The sequence below is a fragment of the Budorcas taxicolor genome, chromosome 19 (assembly GCF_023091745.1).
Source record: "Budorcas taxicolor isolate Tak-1 chromosome 19, Takin1.1, whole genome shotgun sequence".
In the NCBI taxonomy this organism is placed as follows: Eukaryota; Metazoa; Chordata; class Mammalia; order Artiodactyla; family Bovidae; genus Budorcas; species Budorcas taxicolor.
The window spans coordinates 17,488,111-17,509,631 of NC_068928.1; the positions used below are offsets into that span (position 1 = coordinate 17,488,111).

Sequence of the window (21,521 nt, forward strand, 5' to 3'; positions counted from 1 at the left end):
GAAAGGAAGGAAGAGGGAAAGAAAGAAAGAGGGAAAGGGAGAGAAAAAAGGAAAACTGGGAGAATCAGATGAACAGAGAGCAGAGACACAAAGCAAGGAATAAAGTCACCAGGCATCCTGCAAAAAGCCAGAGCATCTGTCTCCCAAGCCTCTGAATGGAAAACAGAATGAACAGAATGTTCTCCATCATTGAGCAGCCAAATCAATTTGTCAATTGAGATCAAAAGAGCATAAATATTATAACTCTGCAGTCAAACCAAAAAGCTGAAGTAGAGAATAGTTAAGTCCCAAAGGCCAAATGTGTATATCACCACACAGCCAATACCTGAAACCGTGAAATGACCAGCACAATTTTATGAAAGCTCTTTTTGTGTTGGTCACATCCCTGATGGGGGTGAGAGGACCCCAGGTTAATGAAGTCCCTTAGATGTATGTAGAGAGCAGCAACTACAGAAAAGAGATACCCCCACTCGAAAAGACTTGAAGTAACTGCTTCCCAGGAGTAAGTCTGCAAGAGAAGGTCCCAGAGCAAAAACTAGTGGATTCTCCTCCCTGGTCAGACCAGGATGGTTTTTAAAGGAGCTGGTCACCATTTAAAAGATTAAGTTTTTTCAAATAAATGCATATTTAGAGGGTTGACATTTAGAAAACGCCACTTTTGTGAAATTTGTGATATGTTTTAGAATCATAAATGTTAAAAAGATGAATGGCAGATTAATGGAATAGAAAAGAAAGAATATTGTTTTTTAAAAAAAGATTAATTTGTTTCAAAGTCACAAGAGCTCAAGTGCTCATGGCCCATTCCATTATCAGAGATTTTGTCATTAAGTGTCAGAGCCTTTTCTCGTGATCCCCACAGTCTCCAGACGTCTTCAGCTTCTTGAAATTATTGTTTGGGATTCTGGTATTTATAGCCTGCATTTTGAGGCCCCACAGTTTTTCAGGGACAAAGCTTGTATGCACACATATAGATGCAGAAAGGGAGATAAAGATGGAATATGAAGCAAGAGAGACAGCAAGCATAATTCAGAACGATCCATGCATCCCAGTGTTCGCTGTACCACTGTTTGCAATAGCCAAGACATGGAAGCACCCTAAATGTCCGCTGACAGGTGACTGGATAAAGATGTGGTGCATATAGACAGTAGTGCTTATAGACATGGTTTACCACTACACAGCCATAACATGGAATGAAATAATATCATTTGCAGCAACACAGATAGACCTAGAGATCGTCCTACTGAGTGAAGTAAGTCAGAGAGAGAAAAACAGATACCATGTGCTGTTCCTTATATATGGAATCTTAAAAATGGTAGAAATGAACTTATTATCTACAAAACAGAAATAGTCACAGATACAGAAAACAAACTTATGGTTACCAGGGGATGGGGGCGGGGAGGGAAAAATTGGGAGACTGGGATTAACATATACACACTTCCATATGTGAAATAGATCCCTAATAAAGACCTACTGTATAGGACAGGTAACTCTTTTCAGTACTCTCTAATGAGCTATATGGGACAAGAATTTTTAACAGAGTGGATATATGTTTAAAGATAAAAACATGCTATGTGGTTACAATGGACTTTGAGGGATTATTAACCCTGTTCCTGTTCTTATCCTACAAAGCGAGGCTGAACCTAATCCAACAACTGTGGGTTTATAGCCTCAACATAATTTTTTTAATTATTGAAAACTGGAGATTGGAAACCAAAGATTATCAGTCTATTAAAAGAAATCAAATGAAGTCAAATTCTCTTGCAAGGGATCTTACTAAATAAGTAGAATATTGCTGTTCCGTCACTACGTCGTGTCCAACTCTTTGTGGCTCCATAGACTGTAGGCCGCCAGGCTGCTCTGTCCATGGGATTTTCCAAGCAAGACTACTGGTGTGGGTTGCCATTTCCTTCTCCAGTGGATCTTCCCTTCCCAGGAATTGAACCCACGTCTCTTGCGTTGGAGATGGATTCTTTACCACTGAGCCTCCTGGGAAGCCCATTAAGTAGAATATATAGGCCACCAAATATAGTTTAAACCAAACCATCTATTTCAAGCAATTTGAATAAACCTATATTCCATTATTGTATTTTAATTAGTTCCTTTAAGATTACCATTAGAGCATTTGTCTGGTTTGTCACCTTCAAAGATTAACTATTTTCTTTATAAAATTCTCACAGTCCTAAATAGTACAATTCATGAAAACAGAGAAAAGATAAAGGGAAAGTTCTGTATTTTGTGAGTTTGTTCTTAGTACAATGGCCTTCTGGCTTTCTAGGTCTAAGTAATGAGCTAATCTTTTTAGCTCTCAAAAGCTAAGTAAGTCAATTTGACTTACAAATATAGAACTAAGTCTTAAAAAAGAACATTCAGAGGAAACTCTCTGGTATGATGGAAATATTCTGTCTCTTGATTTGGATGTCAAAAATCATCTACCTAAACACTTAAACGTCTGTGAATTTTACTGCTCCTAATTCTACTGTAAAAACCTCAGTTTTTAAAAATAGTATTTGACTGATGGGTCAAGATGTATGGAGTGTTTTGGTGTGAATAGTCATATGTTTTAATTTCCAGTTAATTCTTTTCTTACCTGTCGTTTATAAAAGTAGGAAAAAAAAATAGACAGTATCTATTAACATAGCGTCTGTCATTTAAAAATTCTATTTAAAGATCCAGCCAAGGTCTCTAGGATTGGTCATTATGCTTGGTTTTAGACTGATAATTTATACAAGTGAAAGTGAAAGTCACTCAGTCATGTCCAACTCTGCGGCCCCATGGGCTGTCCAGTTCATGGATTCTGCAGGCCAGAATACTGGAGTGGGTCGCCATTCCTTCTCCAGGAGATCTTCCCAACCCAGGGATAGAACTCAGGTCTCCTGCATTGCAGGTGGATTCTTTACCATCTGAGCCATCAGGGAAGCCCAAGAATGCTGGAGTGGGTAGCCTGTCCCTTCTGCATCTGATCTTCCCAACCCAGTAATTGAACCGAGGTCTCCTGCATTGCAGGAGATTCTTTACCAGCTGAGTACAAGGGAGGAAGTATATTCTCTCCTTTATCCACAATGCTATGCTGCCGAAGATTACCGTTGGTTAGAAAAAAACTTAAAACTAATATTGTAGTGGGACTTCCCTGGTGGTCCAGTAGTTAAGAATCCACCTTCCAATGCAGAAACAAGGGTTCAATCCCTGGCTGGGAAAGTAAGGTCCTGCATGCCGCAACTAAGACCCAATGCAGCCAAATAAATAAGTTTTTTTTTTTTTTAATTTCTCTTCACTTTTTTTTTTATAGTTTTTTATTTTTTTAATTTTAAAATCTTTAATTCTTACATGCGTTCCCAAACATGAACCCCCCTCCCATCCCACCTCCCTCCCCATAACATCTCTGTGGGTAATAAGTATTTTTTAAAAACTAATATTGTAGTGATGATATGATAATAAGTACAGTAAGTCAGGCAGAGAAGCAGAAATATCCAATGACATTGCTTATATGTGGAATCTAAAAAAGAAACAATACAAATGGACTTAAAACACAAAAAGAGATTTACAGACTTAGAGAACTGAACTTATGGTTGCAGGGATAGGGAAGGATGGGGAAGGGATAGTTAGGGAGTCTGGGATCAACATGTACACACTGCTATTTTTAAAATGGATAACCAGCAAGGACCTACTGTATAGTACAGGGAACTCTGCTCAATGTTGTGTGGCAGCCTGGATGAGGGGAGTTTAGCAGAGAATAGACACATCTCTATGTATGGCTGAGTCCCTTCGCTGTTCACCTGAAACTGTCACACCATTGTTTGTTAATTGGCTATATCCCAATAGAAAACAAATTTTTCTTTTTTTTTAAATTTTTAGGTACATTCGAGTATTTACCAGCATACTGTAAAGAGAAATACTGTTTTATCTATCAAGGAGTATTGTAAAATAAAAGCAACAGAAGGACAAAACTTCATACTTGCCTGAAGAGAAAGCTGTCAGGCAAGGAGAGAATTCTAGTAGGAAAAGCACTCAGATAACGCATAAATGTGACCTATGAATAAGCTGAGCAGTGTGGATGCATTTTTTATTAGTGAACCATCCTTATACTTGTGGGCTATATGCCCTTTTGGTCATGGTGTATTATCCTGCTGAAATCAGTTTGTTAATTCTTTCAGATATTTGCATCTGTCCTTATGAGACTGGTCTCTGGAAGTGTGTCTGTGAAACAGATGCTCACAAGTTTTGCTACCGGGATTAAGTAAAATGAGTTGGGAGGGTGTCTGTCCATTTCTGTTCTAGAGGATTTTCCATAGCATGGGAATTACCTGGGGCTTGGTTTGCCTGTACCATCATCTGTGCCCAATAATGTTTAGGTGAATGTTTTTATGATGACATACAACAGTTTTCCCTAGTTATGAATTGATTCTGATTATTTCACCTTTCTTTGAGTCAATGTTTGTAATTTATGTTTTCCTATAAAAGCATGCATTTCACAAACTACTTAATTTATTAACAGAAAATTGTAAATGTCATTCTCAGAATTTCTAAAAACAACACATCCTTTCTTAAATCCTTTTCTCATTCCTCATGTTAGATATTCATGTTTTTGCCTTGTTTTATTCCTGACTAGATCTTGCCATGGGTTTGGTTGTGTAGTGGTCTGAATGTTCAAAGAACTCCTGGGTTTATCATCTATATTGTTTTTCTCATGCATCAATTTCTGCTTTTATCGTCACTAATTTTTACTTTGATTGGTTTTTTTAGTCCTTTACCTAGGTTTTTGGTATTTAATTTGGGCTTCCCGGATAGCTCAGTCGGTAAAGAATTGCCTGTGTTGCAGGAGACCTGGGTTCAAGCCCTGGATCAGGAAGATCCCCTGGAGAAGGGAATTGCAACCCACTCCAGTATTCTTATCTGGAGAATTCCATGGACACGTAGTCACAAAGAAAGAGTCAGACACAACAGAGCTACTAACACTTTCACTACTTCCGCTCGGTATTTAATTTATTTCCTTTTTCTCGTTTAATAACAAAATTATTGAAGGCGATGTGCTTTCTTCTGAATGTAGCTTTGACTGCATCCGTGAATACTAATGTAAAGTTCTCTTTTCTGTTAACTTCTTTATTGTCTGTAACTGCAATCATCATCTCTTTAATCCAGTCTAAAGAGATACTTAAAAAAAAAATAATTCTCACCAATAAGGTTGTTTTACTGTTAACCTTTATGTAATTTTCTGGTTTTACCTCACTGTGATTAGGGCCAGTGCATATCCTCCTCTTTGTAACTGGAAAGAGGAGTATTACTTTTGGCCCAATACATAATCCGTTCAGTTCAGTTGCTCAGTCGTGTCTGACTCTTTGCGACCCCATGGACTGCAACATGCCAGGCCTCCCTGTCTAAATGCTCTGGGGACCACAATAAGCGTGTATAAGATTTGCATGTAACTACAAAATCAAATCTGTTGGTTATCCAGTCAGTCTCCTCACTCATGTGCTTTTTGACTACTTGAACTACCAACACTGGGTCACCCACTGGCATCACGATTTGGTCCATTTCTTTTGTATGAGAACAGTTTTCGCTTCATTTCAGTACGTGTTATTCAGTTGCATGAAGATGATGGTTTTCACTTTTTGTTACATTTTTGTCAACGTAAAAGAAATAAGTTCTGTGGTTTTTGCCTTGGATTTTGCTTTGCCTATTTTTCCTGTTCCCATCCTCACTCTCTTCCTGGCACGTCTTTGTCCAGCCTTTCATTTATCTTCCTGTGTCTTCTTGTTTTAGATGCATCTAAACATCTATACTCTGTGAGCCATCTTCATCCAGTAAAGGAGTTATATCCCATTTCTTTTAGAAAATGACAGTATTTTGGCTTTTTAAATTTGTGTTATTCAAGCACTTTCCATTTTTAATACTTCCCTGCTATTTCCTTCTAGTTGTTGTTGTTCAAGTTTTATTGATTCTTTTTTTTTTTACTAATGATTGGAAAGTTATACATTCGTTTTACTTATCTGTTTGATTAGCCATACGGAAGAGAGTCTGGGAGAATTGAGTTAGATGACCATCAGAGATTGTATCTGCCCTGCTCAAACCTTTAAAACCAAAGAGGAGGAAGGTTTAGATTGATCACAGCATAGAGATCTCCTGGATTATGAGAAATAAGAAGGAAGCTAGTAGGGGGAAGCCTTGGTAAGGAGTTTCGCTTTTGTTTAGAGACTTAATTGTGTGTTTTGGGTGCCCAGCGATCTCTAAGGTAAGATCCCTTCTCTAACTGATGTAATTGCGTACAATACCTTCCCTTGGCGTGGTACTTCTGGAGTTTTTCAGATTTGGCTGGCGTATCTTCTCTTAGAGTGGAAAGACCCTCGAAGGCAGAGGGGTTTTGTTTATTTATCCTTTTTTGCATGCCCGAATTGCTCCTATTCGGTCCTTACTACAAACTTATGAGGCAAACAGAGCATCTAGTAGAATCCTTATTTTGCAGAAGAGGAAAGAGTTGTCCTCCATATTAAATGATTTTCTCAAGCTCACATGGCTAAATGGAGATGACACCCAGGTCATCCTTTACCCTGCTGCTTTCCCCCACCTACCATCCTGTCGCCCAGAACAAAAGAGACATCCTGGATGCTGTTTGTCTTGCCTTGATGACAACAGCAACTTAATCTTTCACCGTTTGTGCAGCAGAGGAAAATAGGTGCTGTTTGCCCTATTTTCTGCTGGGACTCTGGCACTGCCACAAGCCCTGAGCACACATGAGGAATTACTATGCCAGGTGAAGTCACCCAGACAGGGAGGAATAGGGAAGGGCAGGAAGGGAAGCCCCCCCCCTGAGGTGGGAAGGTGGCTCAGAAAACCATCAGAGATGCTTCTGCTATGGTCTAGCAGCATCCAGAAGGGATCCTCTCCCTGGATGGTTTCAGCATTCACAGCTGCATTGGTCCCTTTCTCCAAACCCCTGCAGTTAATGTTGCTGGGATGTGCCAGCAAAGTTAGTGCTATTAGAATTCTCATTTTATTAGGCTTTAATCAAGCTCTCCTGTGAAGTGCTCCATCAATTCAAGTTTTCATTTTGCATATAAAATAATCAAAGGAGAGTGAAGCACTGTAGACACAGCATGTTTTTTTAATGAAAATGATATTTTTAATTTAGTCGTATAAAAATCATCTGAGGGTGGGGAAGGGAAGAATTGGGAGTTTGGGATTAGCAAAGTAATATATATAGGATGGGTAAACAACAAGCTCCTCCTGTATAGCACAGGGAACTTGATTCAATATCCTGTGATAAACCTTAATGGAAAAGAAATGAAAAAATATATATGCACATATATATATATGTATAACAAAGAAAGTGAAAGTCATTTAGTCGTGTCCAACTCTTTGCAACCCCATGGACTGTATAGTCCATGGAATTCTCCAAGCCAAAATACTGGAGTGGGTAGCCTTTCCCTTCTCCAGGGGATCTTCCCAACCCAGGAATCAAACCCAGGTCTCCCATATTGCAGGCAGATTCATTACCAGCTGAGCCACAAGGGAATCCCATGTATAACTGAGTCACTTTGCTGTTCAGCAGAAACTAACACTACACTGTAAATCAACTATACTTCAATAAAATATGTTTTAAAGAACTTTTAAAAAAGCCAGTGTAGGGACTTCCCTGTGGTCCAGTGGTTAAACCTCTACGCTTCCATGCAGGACAGAGGGCGAGTTCAACCCGTGGTTGACAAACTAAGATCCCACATGCCATGTAGTACAGCCAATAAATTAACAAAATAAAATTATTTTATTTTAAAAAATGTACACCAAACAAAAAATCATCTGGATGTTATACATCTAAGTGAAAGAAAGATTTATATATTCTCTTACACAGGCCTTAAAAAAACCCATGATCCAAGAGGGAGGAGACCGAGGTACACCTTTGGTTAATTCATGTTGATGTATGATAGAAATCAAACCAGTATTGTAAACCAATCATCAATCAATTAAAAATAAATAATTTTTTTTAAAGCCCATGATCTGTGTAAGTTTGTGAAATGATTTCCAATTCCTTGAATATTTTCCCTTCTCTCACTTGAATACTAACCCTGGCATTCTTTAAAATCAACCTAAAAACTCAACCTCCTCTGAAAATTTATGACATTTAGGGATACTTATTTTTACAGCTTATGTTCATCTGTGCATGATATTGGAAAAGTCTACTGTGATAGAAAGCACATGGATCTGGGTCAGTGCTTGTGTTCCAGTTTCAAGGTCTGCAAATCAGCTCACTTCTTTGAGCCTCAGTTTTCTTATCTGTAAAATATGGGCATGAGGATAAATGGTCTTCCAAATGTATGAACTGTTAAAAGCTCTTCAATTGTTGGGTATTTGTCTCTTCCACTCATCCAACTGGGTCATGAATCCCTGTAGAAGAGAAAAGGATACCTTCTTCATCTTTGGCACTTCCATCCCCACCCGTAGGCTGCCTGGCACTCTGCATTGCCCCCAGTGGATATCCTGTCAATGCTGATTGCCAGACCAACTGACAGCACCTGTGGTGGCCAGGAGGTGGCACTTTGGTATTTTCTGCAGTCAGAGAACAAACCACAGAGTGAGAGATCACTCAGGTACCTGTTTTATTGACCAAAGTAGATCTAGTGATCAAAACAATCCAGGAGCTATATCTTCTAAATTTGCATATAATGAATAAAATTTGGTAGTGGTGATGGTATACAGGTCTGTAGGTCTTCATACATGCGTAGATTTCTGGCCCTAGCACCACAGTGAAGATGCAGAGTCATCTCACTACCCCCCAAAACTTGTGTCAGACTCCACCTGACTCCAAACCCTGACAGCTCTATTCCAGAATATCTTATAAATGGAGTCATACAGTAATGTAACCTTTGAGACTGGATGCTTTCTCTCACCATAATGCCTTTGAAAGCAAGCCTTGTTGTTGCATATCCATGATTTGTATTATTAACTCATTCCATTTTATCACTGAATAGCATTCTATCATAGAGATGTATCACAGTTTGTTTATTCACCTGTTGATGGATATTCTGGTTGTTTCCAGTTGGGGGGCACTTATGAATACAACTGCTTTAAACACTCATGACTGAGACCAGGTGACTCAGTGGGTAAAGAATATTCTGGCAGTACAGGAGATGCAGGCAGGTTTGATCCCTGAGTTGGGAAGATCCCCTGGAGGAGACCATGGCAACCCACTCCAGTATTCTTGCCTGGAGAATCCCATGCCCAGAGGAGCCTGGCAGGCTGTAGTCCATAGCGTTGCACAGAGCCGGACATGACTGAAGCGACTGAGCACGCACACGTGCAGACATTCTTGTGTAAGTTTTTGTGTGAACATAAATTGTGCTCTTTGTTTGGCTGCGCTAGGTCTTCGTTGCTTTCTGTGCAGGCTTTCTCTAGTTGCCGTGAGCAGGGATTACTCTTCCCTGCAGTACGTGGGCTTCTCATCGCAGTGGCTTCTCTTGTTGTGGAGCATGGGCTTTAAGCACATGGGCTCAGTAGTTGTGGCTCATGAGCTCGGGGTTGTGGCGCACAGGCTTTGCTACTCCGCGGCATGTGGGATCTTCCTGGACCAAGGATCGAACCCATGTCCCTTGTATTGGTGAAAGTGAGTCACTCAGTCATGTCCGATTCTTTGCGACCCTATGGACTATACAGTCCATGGTATTCTCCAGGCCAGAATACTGGAGTGGGTAGCCTTTCCCTTCTCCAGGGGTTCTTCCCAATTCAAGAATCGAACCGAGGTCTCCTGCATTGCAGGTGGATTCTTTACCGGCTGAGCCACAAGGGAAGCCCAAGAATACTGGAGTGGGTAGCCTATCCCTTCTCCAGCAGATCTTCTGACCCAGGAATTGAACTGGGGTCTCCTGCATCACAGGCGGATACTTTACCAACTGAGCTATCAGGGAGATTCTTATCCACTGTGCCACCAAGGAAGTCCGAACATAAGTTTTTATTTCTCTGGGATAAATGCCTGGAACTGAGATTTCTAGATCACGTGGTAATTCTGTGCCAGTCTGTTTTCCCAGTGACTGTACCGTTTTACATTCCTCCCAACAATGTGTGAGAGTTCCTCTGATTGTTCTACAGCCTCACCAGCATTTAGTCTTGTCACTTTTGCTGTTCACCTTCCTCTTTGTTTTGACTTTGCCCGTTCTGATAGGCTTGTGGTGATACCTTGTTGTAGTTTAATTCCCATTTCCCTAATGGCTAGTAATGTTGACCATCTTTGCATGGACTTATTTGTCACCCATCGGTCTTCTTTGGTGAAGTGACTACAGATCTTTTGCTCATTTTAAGTTGATTTGTTTGCTCTCTTATTGTTGATTTTTAAGAGTTCTTTATTCTGGACATAGGTCCTTTATCAGATCTGTCTCTGCAAATATTTTTTCCCCAGTATGTATGCTGTCCTTTCATGCTCCCATCAGTGTCTTTCTTAGAGAAGAGTTCTAAATTTTATGCAGTTTTTTTCTTTGTTGGGTTGTGCTTTGGGTGTCATTCCTAAGAAACCTTTGCCCAGTCCTAGGTCACAGAGATTTTCTCCGATGTTTTCTTCTAAAAGTTTCATGGCTTTCCATTTTACATTTAGCTCTATGACCCATTTTGAATTACTTTTTCATAAAGTGTGAGATTTAGGTCAGTGTTTATTTCTTTGGGCATGTGGGTGTTCAAATCCCAAGAAATGCTGAGTTACGCAAATGCTCAAATGATCCTTTCTCCATTGAATTGCCTTTGCATTTTTGTGAAAAATCAGTCAGCCGTATTTATGTGGGACTGTATCTGATACTCCATTCTCTTCCCACTGATCTATGTTTTTATTCCTTTGACAGTCTTCTTGATGATTACCTTTTTTGATTACTGTTACTTTATAGTAAGAAAATCAGCTACTATGAGTCCTCCAACTTTTTTTTTTTTTCAAACTGCTTTTGCTATTCTAGTTTCTTTGCCTTTCCATATAAACTTTAGAATCAGCTTGTTGATATCTACCAAAAATTCTGCTGGAATTTTGGTCAGAATTGCATTAAATCTATAGACTGATTTGAGGAAAATCGACAGTATTCAACCATATTGAGTTTTTCAACCTACAAACACATTATTTCTCTCCATGTATTTAGAGTTTTCTTTTATTCCTGTCACCAGCATTTTTGTTTGATTTCTTTCATCAACCTTTCATAGCTCTCAGCTTACAGATCCTACACACAGTTTGTTAGATTTATGTCCAAGTATTTTTGGTTTGGGAGTTGTGCATGGTTTTGGTTTTAAATTTCTGTTTCCAGTTTTTCATTGCTGGTATATAGAAGTATTTTCGTCTGTTGCCCTTGTATTTGTGATCTTGCCAAACCCACATATTAGTTCTAAGACCTATTTTGTAAATTCCTTGGGACTTTCTACATAGACGATCATGTCATCTGAAAATAAAGTCGTTTGTTTCTTCTGTTTTAATTTGTATGCCTTTTAATTTATTTAAACCTGCCTTGATGCACTGGCTAGGGCTTCCAGAATGAAAGTGCCCAGCAGCAGTAAAAAGCAGAAATCCTTACCCTGCTCCTGATCTTTGGGAAAAGCATTCAGTCTTGCACCACTTAGTATGATGTTCACTGTGGCATTTTGGTAGATGTCATTTTTCAGGTTGAATTCTCTTCTAATCCTTTTTGCTGAGAGATTTATTTCATGAATGGATGTTGAATTTTGTCAAATGCTTTTTCTGCGTCAGTTGATATAATCATGTGGCTTTATTTTTTATTCTGTTGCTGTGATGGATTATATTGATTGATATTTTTAATACAAAATCAGCTATGCATTTCTTAGATTAACTCCGCTTGGTCATGATGTGTCATTGTTCTTACGTAGTTTGGGATTTGATTTGCTGATATTTTGTTGGCCAGTCTAATAAATCCATGTTCATGAAAGATATTGGATGCGGGTTTTTAGTTTTCTTATATTGCTTTTGTCAATTTTTGGTTTCAGGACAATGCTCATAAAATGAGTTATAAAGTGTTCCTTTTCTTTCATTTTCTAGAAGAGACATGGAGAATGGATGTTATTTCTTCTTTAAATATTTGGTAGGACTTACCTATGCAATCATCTGAGCCTGAAGTTTTCTTTTTTGAAAGGTTTTTAACTACAAATTTAACTTCTGTAATAGATGAAGTAAGCTTCAGGTTATCTATTTCTTCTTGGGTGAGTTTTGGTAGTTTGTGGCTTGCAAGGAATGGTTTGGTTTGGTCTGAGTTTTTGAATTTTATGCATAAGGTTGTTGTAGATATTCCTTTTTATCCTCTTAATGTCTATGTGGTCTGTATTAATGGCCCCTCTTCCATTCCTGATATGGGCCATTAGGTCGTCTCTTTTTTATTCTTTCAAATTGGAGATTTAGCAATTTCACCTATCTCTTGAAGGAACCAACTCTTTGTTTTATTGATTTTACACTATTGTTTTTCTACTTTTAATTTCATTAATTTTTGTTCTTTATTATTTCCTTCCATCTGCTTGTTTCATAAAACTTGATAAAGATTAATGTCACCAGCATTACTGAGTTAAAACCATTACAAACTGTTTAAATGCATTATTTTGAGAGCCATCCTACCAGTTTTCTGTGCTTTATTTCTTTGCAGTTGACTGGTCTAAGCGTCTCCAATGGAAAGGACCAACTTGTAGTGTTCCATACGAAAGACAACAAAGACCTAATTGTCTGCCTCTTCAGCAAACAGCCAACCCATGAGAGTCGAATTGGAGAACTGGTTGGAGTCCTGGTGAATCATTTCAAGAGGTAAAGTTTGGTTTTTGCTTAACGAAGGCAAGTTTAAAATAGATGAAATCTTTCATCATAATTCTCACTGAACTTGTTTCATGCCAATTTTAACATATTGAGTTATTTTCCTTCTTAAGGACAACTTAAATCATGTGTTTTGCAGAAGGCAAAATTAGCATCCCGGCTTAGTTTCAAGATTAGGAATGATCCTCTGCTTTTCCAGCCTCCAGCTGAACCAACAGTGAGAGATTTCCCCAATGGCGATTTCTTCACTGCCAATCCAAACGTAATTAAATCCAAAAGACAGAAAACTTACTTTACATTCTTAGCATCACGGCTTCTCATTTATCCCGAGTATAATCAGTTCAAGTATCTGCTATGAATATAAACAAATTAGAAGGCAGGTGTAGGATGACATGTGGGTCCACAAAGACTAAAGGAATTCTAAGAAGCAATTACCTCTGCAAAAACATGGAGTCAGGAGGGAATGCGGTATTGTCAGAGAACTTCATAGTAAACCTCGATGATGCCTAGTGTGATTGTGTATGTCTATGTAGTGAACAGTGATGTGAGAAGGAAAAACAGGGAACAGATCCTGATGGTGATGGTGTTCAGTGAGTGGATAACTCTAAGTAGAGGAATTTTGTCTGGTTATTTATTGAAGTTGTTTTAGAGGTGGAGTTTTTTCTCTAAACAAAGGCATATTTAGTGTCTGATGTTCACACATGTAATTCTGTGGTGTTCCTTTTTGCTAATAAATGCATGGAGAATAATTTTAGAAGTGAGCTGCAGAGGTCATTTATTTTATGCTTTTAAGCCTTGTGTTCTAGACCAAAACAGATCTTTCAATATCTTATATAATTAAATGCTTTCAAATGGTATAAGTGAAATGATGTTGAGTGGTCACCTGGTGGAAAAAAAGAATCTGACTAAGGAATTACCAAAAGATAACAATAAATATATAGGCCTTTGAAAAATTTCCTCCTATCTGCCAAATGAAGCGAAGAGAACTACTGAAGGGTTTTGAATGTAAGAGAAAGTCATGGAGAAGTCATCTCTACAGTAAAGTCTATAACTCAAATAAGCAGGTCCATTTCCTCTTCATATGTAGTTGTAGCGAAAGATGGATAGCCAAAAGGGATTTTAATTTGTTACCTTTCATTGGGATGCCTGTACTACTAAAAAGTTTTTGCTTGGGACGTTTAAATATTTTTGCTCAATCTGAGTCCTTGTTTCTTAATTTCTAACTCCTGTTAAATGCCTCTACACGTGGTGGAAATATATGAATCTAGTTCTGGAATCCATCAACGGCTTCCTTGTCCTAGCATATTGTCTGAGACACCTTTCTGTCTTTAATATATGTAAGAATTTTAAATGTCCTTAAAATGTATAAATGGAGGGAAGGGAAGGCTGTCAAGCTACTGGGATTTTTAAATTATTCCTTGTGTATTTTTTATTGAAGTATATTGATTTACAGTGTTTCCTGTATAGATTTACAACGAAGAGATTCAGTTACACATGCATATAGACCTATTTTTTTAAGATTCTTTTCCTTTATAGGTTATTACAAACTACTGAGTATAGGTCCCTGTGCTCTACAGTAGGTCCTTGTTGGTTGTCTCTTTTATAAACAACATGTATATCAGTTAATCCCAAACTTCAAATTTGTCCCTCCTTTACCTGCTTTCCTCTTTGGTAATGTAAGTTTGTTTCCTGTGTCTGTGAATCTGTTTGTTTTGTAAATAAGTTCATTTGTATCACATTTTAGATTCCACGTATAAGTGATAGCATATTGGTATTTGTCTTTATCTGACTTGCTTCACTTAGTATGTTAATCTTTAGGTCTGTCCATGTTGCAGCAAATATAGTTATTTCATTCTTTTCATGGCTGAGTAGTGTTCCATTGTGTATTGTGGCACGTCTTTATCCATTCCTCTGTTGATGGACATTTAGGTTGCTTCCACATCTTGGCTGTTGTAAATAGTGCTTCTGTGAACATTGCAGCATATGTATCTTCTCGAATTGTTGTTTTCTCCAGATATATACCCAGGAGAGGGTTTGCAAGATCCTATGGTGGCTCTATGTTTAGTATTTTAAGGACCTTCCATTCTGTTCTCCATAGCGGCTGTACCAATTTACATTCCCACCAGCAGTGTAGGAGGGTTCCATTTTCTCCACACCCTCTCTACCATTTATTATTGGTACACTTTTTAATGATTGGAGAAGGAAATGGCAACCCACTCCAGTACTCTTGCCTGGAGAATCCCACGGACAGAGGAGCTTGGTGGGCTACGGTCCACGGGGTCACAAAGAGTCGGACACAACTGAGCGACTTCACTTCACTTTTTAATGATGGCCATTCTGATCTGTCTGAAGTGGTACCTCACTGTAGTTTTGATCTGAATTTCTTTTATAATTAGCAATATTGAGCATCTTATGTGCCTTTTGGCCATTTGTATGTCTTCTTTATAGAAATGCTTGTTTAGATCTTCTGCCCATTTTTTGACTGGGTTTTTATACATATATATATATTGAGCTGTATAACCTCTTTTTGTCGTCTTCTTTTTTTCTCTTTTTTGATGTCCTTATCCTGTGTTCCTAATTCTATGAATTAAGAACTAAAGTACAAATGAGAGGGGGGAAAAATCCTTCTGTCTGCTCCTAGAAAAATATGCTTGGAAATTTTGATTTAGAACTAAAGTCGACTTGCTATTGGCTTCTTGAGAAAAGGTTAATTTGATTTTTTTTCCCTAGCTGTTTTTCTTTATTGTCAAGTATCAAAGCATTGTTGTAACTTTGAAAATCATATTGTATTTTATAAGCATAATGATGTGGCATGTAATCTTTCTTGTCCCTGGGTTACTTTTGTAAATCCAAGGGTGATAAGAATTTAACTCCAGACCAGTACTTTATCTTTAAGAGAATTTCCTTAAAGTACATTCTAAGAAGTTCTCTAGTTGAAAGTTGGGAGGAAAAGGCCCAAAATAACAAAACATACCATTGATAGACTGAATCTGAACAGGAGTCACTGTCTTTAAAACTTTTAAAGAGAGAGGATTAGGGCTTAAAGTCCATGAACAAAATGCGAGCCACGTATCAGAACAAGGGGTTAGGACAGGGACTCCCTGAGTTCAGGAGATAGAGACAAGAGCCTGGGAAGATCAAGGCAACTGAAGTTTTCAGGACAGATTGCCAAAGAGGAAAGCAGAGCACAGAGAGGAAATGCTAGAGATCTGTGTAGGATCCCCCTCAAGTTCCAAATAAGTCTTAAAAGCAAGACCCAAGGGGATCAAACTGCTACCAAGTAGTTTAACTATGTTCTAGAACAGAGCTCAAGAATGTTTATAGCAATGTACAAGTATCCACCTCCAGCAAGGCAGAATTCACAGTGTCTGACATCTAATCAAAAATTACTAGGCATACAAATAGGCAGGACGGTGCAATCCAGTACAAGGGAGAAACCATTATCCAGTGGAAACCAACCCGCAACTGACAAAGGTGTAAGAATTAGCAGACACAGACATGAAAGCAGTTATTATAACTAAATTTCAGGTGTTCAAAAGTTAACTAAAGACATGGAGAATATTTTTTTAAAGAGATTCAAATCAAACTTCTAGATGAAAAATACATTGATGCATGAAATATTTCATGATTAAAAACAGAGACAAAAATGATGACGCTTATGGCTTTCTCCTCTACCTAATGAATTTCTCGTGACCATCTTCTCTCACAAATTGAAGCCAGCCCTTTCCTGACATTTTCCCCCATGCTAATCTGAAACTGAATCCAGCTAAATATAGATTAGCCTTACTCTCATCTCCTTCAGTCTTTCCCTAACCTGGACCCATTATTTCTGCCTCTGAGAGAACTCACCCACACATTTCACATTTTCTAAAACATTTGAAGACAGTCTTTTAATGAAGTATATTCTGAGGTGTGACATTTACAATATTGAACAACCAGCATGGCTCAGAAACCATTCAGCACAGACACCCTTCAGAAACACCTGATCCAGCCATACCAGCAAGTCCTGGCTACATTGCACAGACCAGAAATTACACCAAAGAAGAAAAGAAGGGGGCCTGAAGTCAAATATGTTTAGAATTCCCTGATGAAGTTTTAAATAGGTTTCTTTACTGCAGTACTTCCCAGAGCTTTTTATTAATAATAGGCTTTGTTCATTTTAAATACAGCCAATTAAAAAATTGTGTTACACACACACACAGTTATGTATGTGCTACGTTGCTTCAGTCGTGTCTGACTCTTTTGCGACCCCATGGACTGTAGCCTGCCAGGCTCCTCTGTCCATGGGATTCTGCAGGCAAGAATACTGGAGTGGGTTGCCATTTCTTACTCCAACAATTATGTATATTATAAGCCATATCCAGAAAGACATTCAGGAAATGAGTAATTCTGTTTGTCTCTGGAGAGGGGAGATGGGGTACCAGGAGAAAGAAGTATGGGAGGGAGATTTATTTATTTTTCATTATAAACCTTTGGCAACAAATACATGTATTACTTACCTAAATTTTTTTCATTTAAACAATAAAACATGCTGCTTTTTAGGTATATTACAGAAGGCCCTAAATTTATGGCTATTTTCCTTTCCTGTTTAGAAAAGTGAAAAAGAACAAAAGAGCTTTCTAAGCAAATGGTTTCTCTCATGGCATTGAATATGTTGAAATAAACGCAAATAAAACCTCCTAGAAAACTACTGTTTTGTGGGGTCCCATTGTGTAGGTCACATGACGCTGAGGTGAGGTTTCTTTGTCTGTGGTGTTTGTCCCAGTGGTTTCCCAGGCCAGTTTGCTTTGCAGAGGTGATGAAAGTGGCTGACTTGACTTTTGGTTTGTATCTCACACTCAGCAGTGACTACCTGCTGGTAGTGAGCTTTTCTGCCCACTAGTAAACAGATGGCCTCACGTTGGCTGCCCTGACTACAGAGTCACCAGAAACTCTGCAATATTAAGCTGTCAAAGGACCCATCTGCCCTAAGCAGCTGTCCAGGCATTTGCCTGTCTGGATGCTGGAAACCTCAGTATAACCCCAGTCTTAGGCACAGAAACTTCTGTTTTCCCCATTCTATTTCTGTGGATGCAAGCCAGGAGTCAGCGCCATCTGCTTCTTGCCTTTCATAAGCAGTCTCTTTAATATCTGCATGGGGGTTCTTTAGTTGTGGCACAAGAACTCTTAGTTCCAGGATGTGGGATCAAGTTCCCCTGCCAGGGATTGAACCTGGGCCCCCTGCATTGGGAGCACAGAGTCTTAGCCATTGGACTATCAGGGAAGTCCCTTGCTTATGTTCTTCTTAACCCACACTTGAACTATGGGTAGAATGAGACTTACAAGCAGGCCATTGGCAGGGGGGAGACGAGGCCTCCTGAGCAGAGGTGAAGGGGAGGGGCGAGGCCAGCTCACAAAGCCCTCTGCTCCTGGCCCTGTCTGTCCTGCTCACGCCTTCCTGCTCCTCCTCATTCCCCACGCTCCTCCACCCCTGAGCTCAGATACCCATGTTCCTAGCTCTCAATCTGTATTCCCAAACTGTTTTCCTTGAATGCCTGGCTACTAATCAGAGTAGTTTATATTCCTACTAAAAATATGTAAGTAAGAGAAAGATCCCATGGACTGTAGCCCTCCAGGCTCCTCTGTCCATGGGATTCTCCAGGCAAGAATACTGGAGTGGGTTGCTGTTCCCTTCTCCAGGGCATCTTCCTGACCCAGGGATCAAACCCAGGTCTCCTTCTTTGCAGACAGATTCTTTACCATCTGAGCCATCAGCGGAGCTAATAAAAGAAAGACAGTTGAAAATAATGTAGATAGACAACTATAGTCGTCCCTCAGAATCCAGGGCACATTGGCTCAAAGACCCTCCGGCGGAAAAATCCACAGATGCTCACGTCCTGTAGTCCACCCTCAGCATCCACAGTTCTGTATCCATTAATTCAGCCAGCTGGGGAATTGTGTATTCCTCATTGGAAACAACCCTGGTGCTGGGAAAGACTGAAGGCAAGAGGAGAAGGGGCTGGCAGAGGATGAGATGGTTAGATAGCGCCACCAACTCAATGGACATGCATTTGAGCAAACTCCAGGAGATAGTGTAGGACAGAGGAGCCTGGCATGCTATAGTCCATGGGGTCTCAAACACTCAGACACAACTTAGTGATTGAACAACAACAAATAGTATCTACTGAAAAAAACAAAAAAATCCATATACATAAGTAGACCTGGGAAGTTCAAACCTGTGTTATTCAAGAGTCAGCTCGACAGAAGGTTTGTTAATTGAATTATGGTCCATCTCCTGAACACAGTATCGGGGCCATTTAAAATGATAATTATTGGGACTTCCCTGGCAGCCCAGTCGTTAAGTCTCTGCACTTCCAGTACAGAGGGCGTGGGTTCCATCCCTGGTCAGAGAACTAGAATCCACACGATGGAGCCAAAAAAAAGGAGAAAATGATCATTATCAGAGTCCTCTGATTCATGGTGATGGAAAAGTGAGTGACCACCGTTCACCCACCTTTGCTTTCCAATAGAGATACAGGTACATGAAAACATAGAAAGAGATGCCACTGTCCTTACTAGTACTGGAAACCAGACACATTGCTCAACCAGATGCCTGCTCAGAGGGCCATCCTTCACACCTGTTCACGTGTCACCTATCAGGCCTTCTCTGCCATCCTGTAGAGAAGAGCAGTTCACCCACCACAGTGCCCCCTGACTCCTACCCTGCTAAGTTTCCCCCATGGCTTTTATGTCCATCTGACGCTCTGTCTTTAGTTGCTTATTTATTGTATATATTCCAACTAGAATGCAAGCCCCAAGTCAGCAGGGACTGTATTGTTCACTGCAGTTTCCCTAATGTTCAGAACATTCCTGACACTCAGAAGACTCCCAGGAGATAATCGGTGAAAACAGAGGCTGACTGCTATCCCCCTTGGGCCAAAGGATACTTCTAGGCCTTTCCCACCACTCTGTGCATCTTGTCCACCAGAGGATGGTAACTTAGTCCTCCTTCTGTAGGAAGGAAAGGAAGAGCCCTGACATTTTCCTTCCCCTTATGAACACCTCTCATCTTCTACCAATTGCAGGATTACCACTCTAAGCAATGCAGTACATCTGGTTACAGAAGTGAATAGGTATTTCAGGATAGTAAATTAGCAACTGAAAGACCTATGGGCTGAAAGAGCCATGGGTATGTTGTATGCTGGGAGTTGGAGCTTTACATTTACTTTAAAAAAATATGTAAGTAGTAATTTATTTATTTTAAAAAAAAAATAACTAGAAATAATTTCAAACTCTCCTTGTCAGTAAGCTGACAAGGAAGCAAGATAGAGGGATTTCTGCTCAGATCAGCAGCTTCATAATAAGTAAAAGACGTCCACATCTAGCGGTTGTGTCCATAAGCTGGCTCTCCAGCTGAAAAACTGAGAAATGGGACTTCTCTGGTGGTCCAGCGGTTAGGAATCACCTGCGATTGTAAGGGACATGGGTACGATCCCTGGCTCAGGAAGATTCCACATGCTGAAGAGCAACCAAGCCTGTGTGCCACAGCTACTGAGCCCAAGCGCCCTGAGCACCCTCGAGCCCAGGCTCTGCAACAAGGGGAGCCACCGCAGTGAGGGGCTCCCACACTGTGACTGTAGAGCAGCCCCCACTTGTCACGACTAGAGGAAGCCCACCCAGAGCAACAAAGACCCACAGCAGCCAAAAACAAACAAATATTTTTTAAAAGCTGAAAAATGAATTCTAGCTTCAAACAGGTGGACCATAAGAAAGACTCCAAAAAATCCATATGCCCTTCTTGTGTGAAAACACCAGAACTGTCTCCTTATTTATGAGACCTATGGAGAAAGTCAGTAGCAGTGAGATAGATATAGACGACAGCCTTAAAAGAAAACGAAAAGTGTGCTTCCGAAAAGTATTATAACAGAAAACTCACATTATAGAAACGATAGCCTGAATAAAACGTAAGAAAGCAAGGATTCTGCATAAACAGACCAAAGCTTGCACGACACACTGAGATGAAGAGGGGCAAGCTGAGAAACAAAAACGTCCAATGATTTGAATGAAATGAAAGATACTGAAAAATTTAAAATGAATATGCAGCAGTGACACAATTGGTATTGCAGAAAACAGAATTGATATGAAAGAAAAGTTTAAGACAGTCTCTTGGTATACAGAGGAAGGGCAGAGTAACAAAGAAGTTGACAGATATGGAAGACGGAGAACAAAAGGTTTACATTCAAATAATAGGTGTACTTGGAAAAGAGAAACACACTGAGCAAAAGTAAGACTTGTTTTATTGATTTTAAGAATACATTTTTTTAAATTTTAGCATCTCTGAAATTGGGATGCGACTTAGCATTGGTGGATTCTTATAGTGATAATGGGCAACATCTTAGTGATACACAAAGGATGCATCTTACAGGGAAGGCATCATATATTCAATAAAATGTGTTAGTTTAAAACGTACTAGAAGAAAATCTTCCCGTGTCAGCATAACAAGATTGTCACCATGTGGGTGAGATGCCTATCCCAGGGGCAGTCACTTTGACCAGAGAAGTGGGTCATCTCAGAATATGAAAGTCTTCAGTAAGACCAGGGCAAGAACCTCTTTGGGGACAGGGCAAGATAGAGCTGGGTGGGAACGTTTGGAGGTGAATTATATGAGGCCAACATTTCGCAAAAGAAGCAGAAAGTGACGCTGGGCAGAAGAAACAAATAATGCAGCATTGTTACTCATTTGGAAAACATAGAAACCATAGAAGTCCATCAAAATAGACATGGT

At 39.6% G+C, this 21,521-nt stretch overlaps 1 protein-coding gene across 1 annotated transcript in view; it reads left to right on the forward strand.

The window, feature by feature from the left end:
* The window catches only part of MYO1D (myosin ID), a 359,595-nt gene that overhangs the window by 240,075 nt on the left and 97,999 nt on the right, over positions 1 to 21,521 (forward strand). The window contains exon 21 of the mRNA XM_052657133.1: positions 12,597 to 12,751. Coding sequence (XP_052513093.1) covers positions 12,597 to 12,751 — 155 coding nt within the window. The remainder of the gene's footprint in view (positions 1 to 12,596; positions 12,752 to 21,521) is intronic.